Raw genomic sequence first — 16,963 nt, forward strand, 5'->3', positions numbered from 1 at the left:
TTTTTTAGTTTAAAGTGTATGAACACAGCATTAAATTGTTTATTGGTAGTGATAATTAAATGCAGTCAATTATCTTTCTTTTTTTTGAAGACTAGATAGGAGACTGCTCCTTCTTTCTCATCCCTTTGTTGCTGCATTGACCTGGTTGTGGTGCAGGCACACTAGGTCTCCATACTCACCGGGTGCTGTACTCTTTCACTGGAGGAGGTACTACATATTCAGGCGGTGTGCAGTGGGTTGCTGTAGTGCTCACATGTGTGCTCACTAGGGGGTGCTGTGGTGCTCACTGGGGGGTCAGACTCTTGGTCCCAGTGCTCACACACCTGGCTGGAAGTGTGCACAACACGCACATACCCATCCTGGCATCACACAACCGCTGGAGTACGGAGGGATTCCCAACAGCAGAGCCCTGGAACAACATGCGTCACCAGGGACTGAACTTCCAGCCTCTTGCTTCTAGGGCAGGCACTTTGGCCACTGAGCCATCGCATCCTCCGCAGTTCCAACAACTTCTGTTTTAAAAGTACTTTAGCAGTCAGTTTTGAAAAGCCCCAACATGTATCATCTCTATTTCAGACAGCATCACACAGTTACTAGTCATAATACTATGAATCTCAAGCAACACACACATATCCATCCTGGCCCTGGCATCGAGTACACTCGGGAAAGAGTGGCAGAGGTTGGAGGCAATGAAGTAAACTAACAGTTCTCTGGATTCACTGAAGGCAAACCTAGGCCAGGTCTCACCAAGGACGGCCCTCAAGTCACCCCTGTCAGGTCATCCAAGTCACCTGGATAACTTGTTAAAAATGCAAATTCTCGAGCTCCAATCTGCCCTTAATAAGCCAGAAGCTGTGTATGCCACTAGGTGTTTCAATGCAACCCAACAACCCTCTGACTCTATAGCAACAGGTGGTTACAGGGCACAGAGCAGCTGAAGCTGTGGAATTTCAGATCGGGAGTTTCTGCTTCCATCTTCTTCATCTACATTGAAGACTGAAAATATTCTTTGCAAGGTTGAGAGTTCAACCACTTAGGAAATATTCAATATTAACCAATGTTTTAAATAAATCTTAATAAATATAATGAGACATTTATTAAAGCATTGAAGTCCATCCCTTCTCTGTATACTTCATAAGCACAGCGATCTGTTCATAATTCTCTACAAGTAATTTCTAGTAATAAAAAGTTTTAGGAGACAGCTCAAGTGGAAGAGTACATGCCTAGCGTGTGTGAGGCCCTGAGTTTGATCGCCGCTACTGCAAGGCACCCAGGAGCCATTGGCTATAGTCCTGCTGATCCCTGAGCACCACCGGGATTGAAGATTAAACTATAAGACTCCACAGGAAACTGAGCATTGACTGGAGTGGTTCTGGCTCCATACTTGGGTATGGCCATTATTACCAAAAATATTCCAATCTTTTGGGGTCACAGAGCAGCTTTTGTTTTTTTAGTAATGTAATTTTTTACCAAAGTATTTGTTTGTGTTACCTAAAGTAAAAGGGAAGCTTTCATCAGAGTTATTTAAGGAATAACTCTTGGACAAGGAGGGCTCCGTGACTTTCAGAAAATAAAACAGTCACTTCATCTCTATTTTATATTTCTTCTTCTCATTTGGCACAAGGAAACAGAGCTTGATAACTGTGAAGGATAATGTTAATACATTTCAAAATACCAACCAACAATATTAATGTATCTCAAACTAGAATTAACGTTGTGCATTAATAATTAATTTCTGACCTCATTCTCCTCAGCCTATTTTCAGCCCCCAGAGATCTTGACCTCTTCATCTTCTACTCTTGATGAACAATTCCATTGCTCTCTCTCCTCATGCAAAACTCTGGAGAGAACAATCCACAGTTTCCATGCATACATAGCACATCATTTTTTTTTTTCTTTTTCTTTTTTCTTTATTTTTTTTGGGTCACAACCGGCAATGCAACCCGGGTCAGCTGCGTGTATGGCAAACACCTTCCCCACTGTACAATCACTCCAGCCCCCAGTAAGTCATTTTCAACTTAATTTTAAACTCACTTTTCCATGTCTGAATCTGTCTGGACTGCTGTAATAAAAAGTATCATTAACTGGATTGCAGTTATCTCTCACCATCCTGGGGTTTGGGAAGTCCAAGATAAATGCAAGAGCAGATTCAGTGACTGGATGAGTTCCTGCCTCTGGTTCTGGTTGTGTACTCACAAGAAAAAGAGGTAAGAGAGCTCTCTGGGGGTCTAACAAGGACACTGATCACACTTAGGAGGACTTAGCACTTTCTGTTAATCCCAAAGCCACCACCTCCAAATAACTTCGTATGGAAGATTCAACATGAAATGTAAAAACATTCAACATTCTCAGTAAGGGCAATGACCTAATAACCAGCCTCAAAGGGAATTGTTTCTTTTATTGCACACTATTACTGCATCAGATGATACAACTAATCACCTCCTCTTTAAAATTTTATTCCCATGGCTTCTATAACATTTAATTTTCCTAAACATCCTCTTAAACTTATCATTATCATTCTTCAAGGCTCCCTTTTCTCCTGCGATGGTCCTTTCACAAGTCCTAGTTCACTGTTCATCTATACATTCCCTTTGCTATCTTCCTCCACAATCATGGCCTCAACAATTATTTGGAAAAATTACATAAGCTAAAGTGATATACATGATAACCTTTCAGTATCTGTACTGCAAACCATAATGTTCAAAAAAGAAAGACAGAGAGACAGAGAGAGCAAGAGAGAGAGAGCAAGAGAGAGAGAGCAAGAGAGAGAAAAATGCCTGCCATAGAGGCAGGTGTGTGTGTGTGTGTGTGTGTGTGTGAGAGAGAGAGAGAGAGAGAGAGAGAGAGGGAGAGGGAGAGAGAGAGAGAGTAAGTAAATATGTGTGTTTGGGATGAGGATGAGTAGGGAAACTGGGTTCATTGGTGGTGGGAAATGTATACTGGTAAAGGGATGGGTCTTATGTATGACTTATGACTGAAACCTAATCATGAACAAATTTTTAAGTATGTATTTATCATGATTCAATTAAAATGAAGTATTTTTTGAAAGTTGCACAATCTACACTGAGTTTCATGGTTACATGGATATGGTGGTTAAAAGGCATAGGTTCTAAAGCCAGACTATATGGGAACCAATAGTGATTATCAATCACTATCTCTATAATCTTGGGTAAGTTATTTGTCATTATTGTACCTTTGCTGCCTCTTCTGTAAAATATTGATAATTTTGTTGTTGTTCTTGTTTTGGGGCCACATTCTCCTTTGTACTCAAGAATCACTCCTGATGGTGCTCAGGAGTGCCAGGGGTTGAGCCTGTGTCAGCTGCATGCAAGACAAGCCCCTTACCCGCTGTACTCTCTCTTCAGTCACTGCAGAAGCTTCTTAATTTGATATGACTCCATTTACTTCTGCTTCTGTTTTCTTGTTCTATGGCACTGAATCATCGGCGTGTCTCTAAGGAGGCCAGAGAGATAGCACAGTGAGTAAGGTACTCTTCTTGCAAACAGCTGACTTAGGTTCGGTCCCTGGCACCACATATGGCACCCTGAGCCTGCCAGGAGTGACCCTGAGCCAAGAGCCAGGAGTAAACCCTGAGAACAGCCTGGTGTGGCTCAAAAGTTTTTTAAAAAAAAGGGAGGAAGGGAGGCAGAGAGGAAGGGAGGTAGGAAGGAAGGAAAGAAGGAAGGAAGGAAGGAAGGAAGGAAGGAAGGAAGGAAGGAAGGAAGGAAGGAAGGAAGGAAGGAAGGAAGGAAGGAAGGAAGGAAGGGAGGAAGGAAGGAAGGAAGGAAGGAAGGAAGGAAGGAAGGAAGGAAGGAAGGAAGGAAGGAAGGAAGGAGGGAGGGAAGGAAGGAAGGAAGGAAGGAGGGAGGGAAGGAGGGAGGGAGGGAGGGAGGAAGGAAGGAAGGAAGGAAGGAAGGAAGGAAGGAAGGAAGGAAGGAAGGAAGGAAGGAAGGAAGGAAGGAAGGAAGGAAGGAGGGAGGGAGGAAGGAAGGAGGGAGGGAGGGAGGGAGGGAGGGAGGGAGGGAGGGAGGGAGGTGAGGGCAGTTTCTGACTGCAACCTCCTGTGGATTTTTTGTTTGCTTCTTTTTAACACACACACAAACAATGATGATTTGATGATTTTCCAGACATATGATTTCTAAATTATATACAGAGTTCTTCATTTTTAAGAACTTCATGGAAAACTAGTTGAAGTTTATATTTATTTATTTATTATATTTATTAACTGATAAATGCCTTAAGTTAATCAAGTATAATAAAAAGTGTGAAGTTAATGAGAAGCAATTCTATTAAAAGAAAAAGTAATTAATCATTTTGTTTTTCTTCTTGGGTAGTCACATCTGGCAATGCTCAGGGGTTACTCCTGGCTCTGCACTCAAGAATTATTCCAGGTGGTGCTTGGGAGACTATATGGGTTGCCGAGGATTGAACCCTGGTCAGCTGTGCAAAACGCACTATACTATTGCTTCAGCCCCCTAATCAACCATTTTAAACATTTAACAAAAGTAGGATTAATGTCTGTGAGATTTAGCAAATTTAATTCCATTTAAATCATGATTTGTTGCCTACTGTGAACCCCATCAAATATGGTGTGGTTGTCATTACCATCATCATCATCATCATTATCATCATCATCATCATCATCATCATCATCATCCCGTTGATCCTCAAATTTCTCAAGTGGTCTCAGTAATGTCTCCATTCGTCCTAGATTTTAGAAGCCTCTCTTGTTCTTCCCAATGATGCTGCATTAGAGGCTCTTTCAGGGTCAGGGGAATGAGACCCAGCATTGTTACAGGTTTTGGCATATGAATACGCCACGATGAATTTGTGAGGCTCTCCCAGGTGGGCAGGAAACTCTCAGTAGCCTGCTGTTTCTCCCAGAGGGAGAACTAGGCTAAAAGGTGTCACACACTTCCCGGAGTTTGCTTTTAAGTCTCTGGATGTTGGCCATTGATGGGATTACAGGGCACAAGGGGCAGTCCCTGGGTGTGACCGCCTAGCTACTGGAAAATGGGAAATCTGGGCAGAAGAGGCCCAGTCCCAATCCGAGAGGCTTGGAGGTCTCAGCCCTGGGTCCTACATACCTGGGTTCCTCTGCTGATACCTTCATGCATGAGGCTCGTCCGAACGTGTCAAGAGGGGCCTTGAGCATGGCTGTGGCTAAGTCTCCGGAGATCTTCAGCCTCGGGAGCTCTGCTTGGGGTGGGGAGGGAAGCTGGAGCCCATCCCCTTCGAGGGGCCCCGGGGAAGACAGCCAGGCATGCGGGCCAGAGTCTCTCTGCGTTGTTCTCTTCCGGGAGCTTGCTTTTAAGTCTCTGGATGAGACTTAAAAGTCTCTCTCAGAGACTCAAAGAGTCACTGCAGAATGACTCTCGGGAGCTTGCCGGGCTCTCCGAGAGGGACGAAGAAATCGAACCTGGGTCAGCCACATGCAAGGCAAATGCCCTACCCGCTGTGCTATCGCTCCAGTATGTTTTTTTTTCATACAATAAATTCTATAATTTTTCACAGAGAATACATTTCTAGGGTTCTTTTCTTTTGAAGAAATTAAGGTACACTTTCTTTTCAAAATATTTCAAAAATTATTCCCATAATAAAAATCTATACAAGCTCCATTTCTTTCTTTCTTTTTTACTTTTTTTTCTCCTTTTTGGTTTTTGGGACACACCGGCTCAGGTCTTATTCCTAGCTCTGCACTCAGGAATGACTCCCAGAGGACCTTGGGGAACCATATGGGATGACGGGAATCAAACATGGGATTTTGAAGGCAACCGCCCTACCTGCTGAATACAGAGCTCCAGCCCCTAGCTTCTTTTTACTAAATGGTTCTACTTTTCTTGTTTTGGGGCCACACTCAGCAGTGTTGGGTATTGAACCCAGGTAAAACACATGCAAGGCACATGTCTAACCCGCTATACTCTCTACCAGCTCTATGGTTCTTTTTTTAATTCTTTCTTTTACTTTAATGAATCACTGATAGACCATTACAAAACTGTTCATGATTGGATTTATGTCATACAGTATTCCAATACCCATCCCTCTACCAGTGTACATTTCCCAGCACCAGTGTCCCAGGTTCCCTGCTTGCCTACCTCTATGGCAGGTGCTTTTCTCTCTCTCTCTCTCTCTCCTTTTGGGCATTGTGGTTTGCAATATTGATACTGAAAGGTTACTGAAAGATTATCAAGAATATTCCTTACCTATTTTTAACCCTCAGATCTTGTCCAGCATGATCATTGTCAGCTATTATTGTCATACTGCTCTCTTCTCTATCTTATATTGCTCTTTTTAAGAATATATTTTTTATTAAGACAGTGATTTACAAAGTTGTTCATAATCAAGTTGTTTCAGGCAATGTCAGCACCAATCCCACCACCATGTCCCCTTTCCTCCACCAACATTTCCACCCTGCCTGTCCCCATGTTTGGCATATGACAAATTTATTTTATATTACTTGTACCAGCAAAACTTAAAGGAATGGTATATGGAATTATCAGAAAATGAATCAATGTAAAGTCAATTTTGATAATTGATTGCTATATTCTTGCTAATTCAATAAGCCAATTTTGATGACTGATTTCTGTTTTTAACATTTCTGACACTGTGCCGTAGTGTTCAGTGCCACACAGCGAGAAGTTTGTCCTGTCCTCTAAAGGAGTTCTTTTAATATTTCTTGCAAACCAGATTCAAGCATATGAATTTACTAAGCTGTTGTCAGTTCATAAAGCTCTGTCATCATTCCCTTACATTTGAATGAGAGTCTAGCTAGAGTATTCTCGGTCAGGTATTCATTTCGTTAAATAGCTGTATTGTTCTTCTTTCATATTTTTATGATCAGTAGAGTCATATTTGATAGATCTGCTGTACATCTAAGCTTTTCTTTGCAAATAAGTTCTTTTTTTATTTTTCCATCTTGCTGCCTACATTTTGTCTCTAGTTTTAGATTTTGTCATTTTGAGTATAATGTGTCTTGGAGTTTTCCTCATTGGGTCTATTTTTGCTGGAATCCCTCAGTGCCTATATTCTTCAACTCCAAAAAAATTATTATTGATGATTTCTTTGCTTTCCTGTTCTTCTGGGACTCCAATGATTCTTATACTGTTCCTCTTATTATGCTGGGTTTGCACTCTACCCCACCCAGCTATCTTTCTGCCCAGCCCCTCATCCTTCAGTAGTTGAACTCTGCACCCAAGCCTCATGATTCTCATCTTGAAAGGACGTTGGTGCTTTGGGAGTGGGATTTGGGGTGCTCCTACACCCTCTCACAGACAGGCTTTCCCACAGCAGCACACAGCAATACTTTTGAGAGAAAAGCAAGTCAGCCAATATCTGAAGCCTATATACAATGCTGCTTTCCTCTGGCATCAGTATGTCTTTTCCTTTTGGGGTCCACCTACCAGTTGGTCTTACTTCTAGCTCTGCACTCTGGAATCATTCCTGGTGGGGCTCAGGGAACCATATGAATGCTATAAATCAAACCTTCATCAGTGGCATGCAAGGCAAGTGCCCTTCCTACCATACTATTGCCCCAGCTCCCCAAAGGTGACTATAAAACAAGCCCTAAAAATTATTTGATTGCAGCAGAAAGTGAGTTTTTCACTTGGGTATTTCCCTCTCCCCCCCCCCCCCCGCCCAATCTTTTTGGGTCACACCCAGCGATGCTCAGGGCTTACTCCTGGCTCTGCACTCAGGAATCACTCCTGGTGATGAAGGGATGCCGGGGATCGTACTGGGGCCTGCCGCATGCACAGCAAACACCTTCCCTGTTGTGCTAGAAAGTGAATTTTATAAAATCAACAAATCACAAGTTACTTATATGTTTCACATATTAAAAAATATAGCGAAATAAGGCAAAGACTTTATTGCGCTCAATCACACACTAAATAGTACACATAAACAAATTCATTACTAGACCATAAATACAAAAACAATCATTTACATATCACTGTATCACTGTCATCCCATTGTTCGTCGATTTACTCGAGCGGGCACCAGTAATGTCTTTACTACACTCAGCCCTGAGATTTCAGCAGCCTCTCCTTACTCGTCTTTCCCAAAAATTGGAGGCTCTTTCAGGGTCAAGGGAATGAGACCTATCATTACTGTTTTTGGCATATCAAATACCCACGGGTAGCTTGCCAGGCTCTGCTGAGCAGGCGGGATACTCATGGTAGCTTGTCAGGTTCTCCAAGAGGGAGAACAAGGCTCTTAGATGACACACGGCCACAAAGAGGCCATGTGCTTCCGGGAGCTTAGTCTTATGGTTTCTGGATGTTGGCTGTTCGGTGGGATTACATGTTGTTTGGGGCAGTTTTTGGATGTAGGTGCCAAGGTACTGGAAAATAGGGGTCTGGGTGGAGAAGGCCCAGTCCCAATCTGAGCAAGTTTGGAGATCTCAGCCCTGGGTCCCGCATACCTGGCTTCCTCTGCCAGTCCCTTCTGGCAGGAGGCTCGTCGGAACATGTGGAGAGTGGCCTTGAGCATGGCTGTGGCTAGGTTTTTGAGGTCTTCAACTGTCAAGGCTCTGTTTGGGGTGGGGAGGGAAAGACAACTCGTCCCCTCTGGGGGGCCCCGGTGAAGACAGCCAGACACGGGCAGGCAAGAGACTCTGCGTCGCTCTCTTCCGGGAACTTGGTCTTATAGTCTCTGGATGTTGGCCATTGGTGGGATTACATGGTGCCGGGGGCAGATTGTGGGTGTGGCTGCCAAGCTACTGGGAAATGGGGGGTCTGGGTGGAGAAAGCCCAGTCCCAAACCAAGCAGGTTTGGAGATCTCAGCCCCGGGTCCCGCATACCTGGCTTCCTCTGCCGGTCCCTTCATGTGTGAAGCTCATCTGAACTGACCTCTGTAGATATGGTTAATGTCACACCCATAAGTTTACCAGTGACATGAGGCAAATTTAAGCTTGGAGCTTCATTATGACTTGGAGATGAAATATTTTCTTCAGGATGCAGAAGTGGTTGAGGGACTGATTCCTCAGATGACTCAGAAAGCTGATCCAGGGCCTCCTGTGGCACTGGAGAGTGTTCAACCTCATGACTGACTTCTGAAAATATGAAAAATGTCACACTCAAAGGTTTAGCAGTGACACGGAGCAAGTTTAAGTATGGATCTTCATTCTGACTTGGAGATGGAACATTTTCCTCAGGATACAGAAATGGTTGAGCTTCCAACTCTGTAGAGGATTCAGGAGGATGAGCTAGAGATTCCTGTGGACTGAAGATTCAGTCACCTCAGGGATCTCTGAGCTTGAACCACTGCCCCCTGCTATATGGCAGAGTCACCCTCAGGGCTCTCTAGAAGCTGACACTGGGCTTCTGCTTGGGTTAGAGGTTGTTCATTCTTTTCAAGGCTCTCTGCAGTGTGAGTTAGATTTAGGGTTTCTGGCTGGGTTGAAGTTTCACCCTCATTGGTGACCCTTTGGGTTCTAGTAATCTGCACATAGGCAGGTTTGATGGTGACAGTAGATATATATGAAAGATGGGCTTCTTTCTGGACTGGAGACAGTTCATTTTCCTGATGATGCAGTAAAGACTGCGCTACAAGTTCCAGACCTGACTCTGAAGGCTGAGCTTCCACCTCCTGAGGCACTGAAGATCCCTTTTCATCAGCAACCAGTGTAGGATGAACTAGGGTTTCTGGCAGGACTGAAGCAGTATCACCCTCTTGAGGGGTACTTGACAACAAATCTGAGTCCTGAACTAAAGAAGCTTTCGATTCCTCAGAGATCCTGAAGTGCAGCTGGGGTCTGTCGTGTACTTGCTGAAATTTCAGCTTCCAGGGCCTTAAAGGGAAGCTGTTCTATCTTTTCAAAGGGTTCTGGATGATGAAACTGGGGTGAAAAGGATTCAATCTCATGAGGGATCTGTGGATGTTGCTCTGAACCTCCCAGTATATCCAAAGGTTCACTCCCCTCGGGATAAAAGATATGCATACTGGAATCTAAGTAATTATCCTGCATATGTTGTGGTAGACAATGAGGACTCATATTTTCTGGGAGTTCCAACAACTTTAGTGGTATATTGACAGCCAAATACACCCTTCATCCGGTTTTCAGGTGAAATAATGAACTTTTATTAAATTTTGAAATCTGTCCACTTAGAGGTGGAGCAGGCATTTCAAATATCTGATCTTCAGGTTGATCTAGACCTAGTTGGAATTGTACTTGTCCTTCTAGGAGGCAAAGCTAGAGGCGGACTCTCATCCTGAGTCCAACATATCATTGGGTCACCTGGGAGCCTCTGATATGTTGCTGGCTTGTCATTCAAACCCTGGTGTGGAATGGCAAATCGATGGGACCCAGAGGGCAACTCTACCTGAATACTCATAGAGGGTGGGAACCAAAGTCTTAGGCAGCTTCTGAGGTGGGATCAACAACCGGGCATCAGTCCAGGTATGCAGGTGATGGAAATCCCCTGCCTTGGCCCAGGGTTTTAGGGCATGGGGCGATTCAGGTGGAAGATCAGGGGAATGTGAAGGCCAGAGCTTGGGAGACCCTGGAGTAAGAGGGGGGCAGCTGCACTGGGTGCAGGACCCACTCGGGGGGCTGAACTCCCTGCACCAGCAGCCACATTGGTCGCCACGTGAGGAGACATAGGGCCCAGAGTAGTAGCCAAGATGTCACATGCAGAGGCTCGGAGATGCTGCAATTCAGGCCAGTAGGGCGCAGGTGCCCCGAGGGTATGCAAGCCGTTATTGCAGACTGTGCACCCCTCCCCCAGAGCACATTTATGTGCCTTTCGGTCATTTATGCCACCTTTAAGTCGCCTTTATTGGGTCCCAGTCGGCTAAACATAACCAGTAGGACCCAGGCTTTCCTTCTTCCCTCCCCGAGCCCCCAGATTCCCCTCTCAGCCCTGCCAGCCAAACAGAACTGGGACTGCCTACTACTGTGGGCCAAACCCTGGGAAAGGAGGGAAGGAACAGTGTCCCCGGATGGGCACGCTGGCGAATTCAATAGTACTAGTCCAGTTGTGGCGGTCTTGGTGCTTCCTCCTCACTACTGAAATCCGAGAAACATTCTTCCTCCTCTTGGCCATCCTGCTCTCAAGAAAGGTAGCTGACCTGCAAAAGGGGCACTACTTAAGGTAGATGGGGGTTCCCAAATGTTGTTATTTCCTTTAACCTCTCAGTATCTCTAATTATTTATCACTCTCCTAGATAGGGGATAATGGGATAGCATAGAATCACTGACCCAAAATTTTCTAAAGAGGGCTCTGGAGCCATAAATAGTTTATTCTGGGAGACCGATCTTTAACTGAATGAACAGCCATATACACTCCTTTACACCGGCCTGGGGCAAATCCCCCTTTCTTGCGTGGAGCTCAACATTAATTCATAGAGAAAAAGTAGCAAGCCCCTTTCTAGAGGGCTGCCAGCCTTTCTGGTACTCCTAGAGAGACCACTTAAGACCTTAACATCAGAATGTAACAAGGCTCTCCTGCAATACTGTGACTAGCACCCATTTTACTTTCTTCACAGTCCTTCTTTCTACTCATGGATTTCAGTTCTCATTATCTCACACTTCTAGAATATAAATTCCATGAAAAGGGGCTTCCTCCCAGGGTCTAGTAGAGAGCTTTGAATGGAGTTGGTTCCAAGACTGGCCTCATTTAGGGATGGATGTTAGTTTTTTTAATTCTTTGGCATTAGTACTAAATGTCTTCTAACGTTTCATAGTAAGGTGGATGTTTTTTGTTTGTTTGGGGGCCACACCTGGAGGTGTTTGAGGTTGCATCTAGCAGTGCTCAGGAGGCCATGCAGAGGCAGATATCAAACCCAGGTCTCCCTCACGCACAGTCCATGCTCCAGCCTGATGAACTATGTCTCAGGCCCCTAAGTTAGTCTTGTTAAGACCCAACTGTAGGTGTTTGAAGTCTTCTTGATGGGTTTGATTTAACTATTTTTAAAATTATTTTTCAAAACTAGGTCAATAGTTCAAACGATTCAGTTCTGGCATCAGTAAGCTCCTCAAAAGGCCTATCTTCCCCAGCTATTTTACCACTTTCTGAAATAAAGGTAACAAGGATCAATTCAAAATAATTGTCTAAAATGGCCTTTCTATGAAGGTAGTACACGATGACATTGGGTGTACACAATGATACTTCCTTTATACATCCAATAATTTTATTTATTTTACATATTTTACATATAATAAACATTAGTAATTCAAGAAATGTCTATGGGATGAGGCAGTGAACCGTGGGTCATTGATGGAGGGATGCTGACACTGCGGTGGTTGAGAGTCTAAACACTGAATGCCTGAAACTCCATTATTAACAGTTTTGAAAACCAGACTGCAAAAAAAAAAAAAAAATTGGGTGTTGGAACTATAGTACAACGGGTAGGGCATTTGCTTTGTACGTGGCCAACCTGGGTTCCCAGGATCCCATATGGTCCCCCGAGCACCACCAGGGGTGGTTCCTGAGTGCAGAGCCAGGAGCAACCCCTGAGAACTACCGGGTGTGACCCAGGAAGGAAAAATAAATATTTTTTTAAAGAAAGAAATGGCTGGAGAGATAACTCAGAGAGCTGGGACACTGAAGGCCTAGATTTTATCTCTGATGCCACATGGTCCCCTCTGAAGCACTTGGCTAGTATCTTTAAAGCCAGAAAATAAGTAACCCAAAAGAGGCCTGAGAGTTCAACAGGCTAAAGGCATGTATTGCATGTAGGAGGTCCAGGTCTTATCTCTGATACTGTATGACCCCAATCACAGAGCGGGAGCAGTTCCTGAGCACTGCCAGGGGATAGCCCAAAAATGGGGAAAAAAAAAGATTTAAAATAGAATAGTTATTACTATTGCATGTTAGTTAGCTGTACTAACATAGTAGCTCAAAAATTTGTAGGAAATAGTAATATTATAGAAATAATAGGGTTGTTTCCATTGTGTCCTAAGTTCAAATTTTATCTCCATGCAGATTTCAACAAAAAAAGATATAATTAAAATTTGGGGTAAGTTCTTACTCTCATTTTTGTCCTTTTATTATAGTACCATACTTAGATCATCATCATCATCCCATTGATCGTCAAATTTTTTGAGCGGTCTCAGTAACATCTCCATTCGTCCTAGCCCTGAGATTTTAGAAGCTTCTCTTTACACATCCTTTCCAATGGTGCCACACTGGAGGCTCTTTCAGGGTCAGGGGAATGAGATCCATCATTGTTACCATACTAAGATATTAAGACATTTAAAAAAGAAAAAGCTTATAGACTTCCAGAAGAATTACTGTTAATACTGGTGGTTTTCTGGTTCAGTATGCAAAATAGAAATCTTTTGTTCTGTCAGAGAGCTCAAAATGTAAGAACCGCAAGAAGCTCTATGTTCTGCGTTTTCTTTTCCTCTTGGGTGCAGTGAACTCTAAAGAAAAAATTAAGAAGCCTGTTAGTTCTAAAGACTGTAATTCTTATTTCACAATAAACACTTAATCTATGCAGATATTCAACAGGTTTAATACATTAATAATCCCTTATGGGAAGGCTGGAGTGATAGCATAACTTGTATCTTGCATGTGGCAACCCCATGTTCAATCCCTAGAATCCCATATGGTTCACCAGAATTGACCCTGAGCACAGAACCTGGAGCAAGCCCTGAGCGCTTCTGAATGTGGCCAAAACCAAACAAACCAAAAAGGGGAAAAAAGAAGAAAGGAGAAGGAGGAAGAAGGAGGGAAGGGGAAGGAGGGGGGAGAGAGAGAAAGAAGAGGAGGAGGAGGTGGAGGAGGGGAAGAAGAAGAAGAAGAAGAAAGAGGAGAAGGAGTAAAAAATTAAGAAATCTTAAACCATTGTAAATCAAACATGTATTTGATCTCTTTCCTTCAAGATGACACTGCAGTTGAAAACTTAATAAAGTAGATCCTAGTTGTGCTAGGTACTTAATAATAAAATACTTTTAAAAAATTTATAAGTTAATAGATTCAGAATAAGATTTTTCAGTAGTCATAAAAGAAATGTGTGTACATATTTTTCAGGAGGAAAAAATACACCTGCCTTCAAAAGTATGATCATGATTTCAAATCCCCAATTCTGCCCACAAGGAACCCGTCAGCTCTGCTGCTTGAGCCTGGCAGCTTTGTTGCCTGTGATTCCCCATAACACCACAAGCAATTTCTGGATGTACCACAGCCAGATGGGTATGTAAGCATCACATAAAGGAGCACAACCATAAACAAGCATCACACCATAACCTGTGTGCCCCGACTAGAGAACACAAGCCAAGCCGTGGAGAGCAAATATACAAGTGCCACAACTAAAGAGGTGCAAGGACCTCCATCAGCGCTATGGCCCAGTGTTCAAGCACAGCCACCTGAAAGCACAACTGAATCGTGTGATCATCACTGTCAGGTGTGGGCACGACCCCTGGTCATCACATCTTCAACAACAACAAAAGGAAGGGAGGAGAACGGGAGGGGACAAGAATCCAAATAAATTTTTAAGACCTACTTGTATTTAGATGTTTACTCACAATAAAGTCACCAGTCAAGACTTGAAAACCACAGTCTAACTCAAGATTATCAAGAACTGATTGATGCTGGTATAAGAAAAACAGCAAAAGCACTCTGATTTCACAAGGAATACTCCGGTTAAACTGTCTACTCTTTTTCTATTATATGATCCTAGAGCGCGAGTTTCTCTTGAGGGTTTTCTTTTTTCCTATACTAAATTGTTAAGTCTTTGGAGGCATAAGCTCATCTGATTCATTCAATATTTGTGTATGTTCACTATGGGGAAGTCACTGCTCGAATAGCTGGTCTGGAAGTCCTTACAAGACAGTGGGCAAAGTGCTTCAAACAACACAGGTACTCAATAAACGTTTGCTGAAAGAAGTTTAGTTCTGGTGTTCCCCATTTTAGTTTTGGCTGTCCTTGGGGGAAAGGGGTTGCACATCAGTGTATCATCGAGGGAACTTACACACTTAGAGGGCTGCATATCAGTGTGTCACTTCGGGTGCTTACACACTTGGCCTCAGGGCTACCTTTGGACTCCAAAGGTTGTGAGTTTGCACATGTGCTTTGCTAAGGATCAGACTCTAAGTTGAGGCACCTTAGGGTTGTGATACTCACAGGAGGTGCTGCAATGCTTACACACGTACTCCCCACGAGACACTTTATGGCTGTGGGGCCCACAAATCTTCATGCTGTAGTGTTTCTTAGGGGACACAACACTTTTTTTTTCTATGAAACTGCGTGGGGTACTACTGCGGATGGAAAACAACAGAGCTGCCAGCATTGCACTCACCACACGTGGGCACAGAAGATTTGAACTCCTGACCACATGCTTGCAAAGCAGGTGCTCTAGTCCCTGTGCTCTGACTCTGCCCTTTGTTAAGAATACATTCTAGGGCAGGGGTAACAATACAATGGGTAGGGTGCTTGCCTGGCAAGCGACTGACCCAAGGCTCAATTCCTGGCACCATATAAGGTCCACCAAGTCCCACCAGGAATAATCCCTGAGCTCAGAGGCAGCAGTAAGCTCTGAGAACCTCCTGGCATGGCCCGTAAACAAACAAACCAACCCAAAAAAGAAAACAGCCTAGATAGACATTCTCATTAGGAATATTCACTTACAATGGGGCCTTCCTACTCTTCATCCCTCACCTTTACAGAGCTCTCTCTCCCCATATCCATTCACTTCTTACGACGTACATGTGCATGTGCATGCGTTGGTGTGTAGGAGTATGTATGCCAGGGATCAAACCCAGAATGCAGGATCTCACATATGAGGTATGTGCACTACCAGTGGGCCACATCCCTGACCCCTATACTTTTAAGTGTCATGATTAACCTAAAATTCTCCACCATGCTAAAAGCAATCCAGGAATATTAAATCAACCAGCATGCTCTGTGAGGTTGATGTTTCTTAAACTTTAGGTCATGACCCACATGAGCTCATATAACTTAAAAAAAGTTTTAAAATAATTACTTCATGGGGCAAAAGTAATAGTACAGTGGGAGTGGGTAGGGCACTTGCCTTGCATGCATCAGACTGGGTTCAATCCACAGATCAAATCAGCCCAGAGTACCACCAGGAGCAATTCCTGAGTGTAGAACCAGGAGTAACCCCTGAGCATCGCTGGGTTTGGCCCAAAGAAGAAAACAAAAACAAAATAAAAAATTTCCTCATGACTTATTACTAGTCAATGTTTGCTTTGTATACCTATTTTATCTACCAGATGTTAGGCATTGTGTAAAAAATTCTTAATCAAAGAGAAGTTTTGAGTGGAAAAAGTTTAAGAAGCCTTAAGCTAGAACATAATTTCCCTCCAGCAGTTTGACAAAATTTCATCTGTACCTGTTTCACTAAAACTTTCATTCTCTTCCTCTTCTGTAATGATAGGCATACTCAGACTTAAAGACTTATCTTCCTTATGTATATTCCGCAAGTCACCTGGAAATAAAAAATGATTTAAATGAAAACAAAATATTTAAACTTTGAGAAAAATTTTATGTCACTTAACAAAAGTAGAAAAGCTAAAATTGAAAAAAGCATTCAAAATAAATTTTAAATATTAGATATATGTGCCTATACTTTTAAAATAATTTAACTGTTTCATTAAAGTGATAAAAGGTAGAAAAGGATGAAGCAAAACTAGCAAATGAATTTTTTGCAGATCTACTAGATATTTAATCTCATCTCTCACACACAGCACTGGTCATATCTGCAAACTCCAGGAAATAATATTATTTAAGCCTTATTAAATGAAATAATCAAATTTTAAAGTTCATGGTACTGTTTTTATTTTATTCTCTTTTGGTTTATGGGCCACACTCTGCAGTGCCCAGAGCCTACTCCTGGCAGGGCTTGCGGGCCATATGGGATGCCAGGGACAGAAACCAGATCAGTCATGGGCAAGGCAAGTGCCCTATCCACTGTACTATTTCTCCAGTACTCCATTACACTGCTTTTAAATGCAGACAATTTATTTATCATCATACGTGTTCCACAAGACATCTAGTGTTA

General features: G+C 43.1%; 1 protein-coding gene across 2 annotated transcripts in view; it reads right to left on the reverse strand.

Moving 5' to 3' along the window:
• Positions 1-7,758: 7,758 nt before the first annotated feature.
• The window catches only part of SNAPC1 (small nuclear RNA activating complex polypeptide 1), a 38,685-nt gene continuing 29,480 nt past the window's right edge, over positions 7,759-16,963 (reverse strand). The window contains exons 9-10 of one of the 2 annotated variants that reach the window (XM_012933619.2): positions 16,295-16,390; positions 7,759-13,364 (exon numbers count right to left, since the gene is read on the reverse strand). In XM_012933619.2, the coding sequence (XP_012789073.2) occupies positions 13,324-13,364; positions 16,295-16,390 (137 nt within the window). In that variant the 3' untranslated portion in view covers positions 7,759-13,323. Of the gene's footprint in view, positions 13,365-15,964; positions 16,076-16,294; positions 16,391-16,963 lie in introns of those variants that run through there. The other variant, XM_055132919.1, reaches the window with a different exon arrangement.

Source organism: Sorex araneus, chromosome 3 (genome assembly GCF_027595985.1).
Source record: "Sorex araneus isolate mSorAra2 chromosome 3, mSorAra2.pri, whole genome shotgun sequence".
NCBI classification, from domain to species: domain Eukaryota; kingdom Metazoa; phylum Chordata; class Mammalia; order Eulipotyphla; family Soricidae; genus Sorex; species Sorex araneus.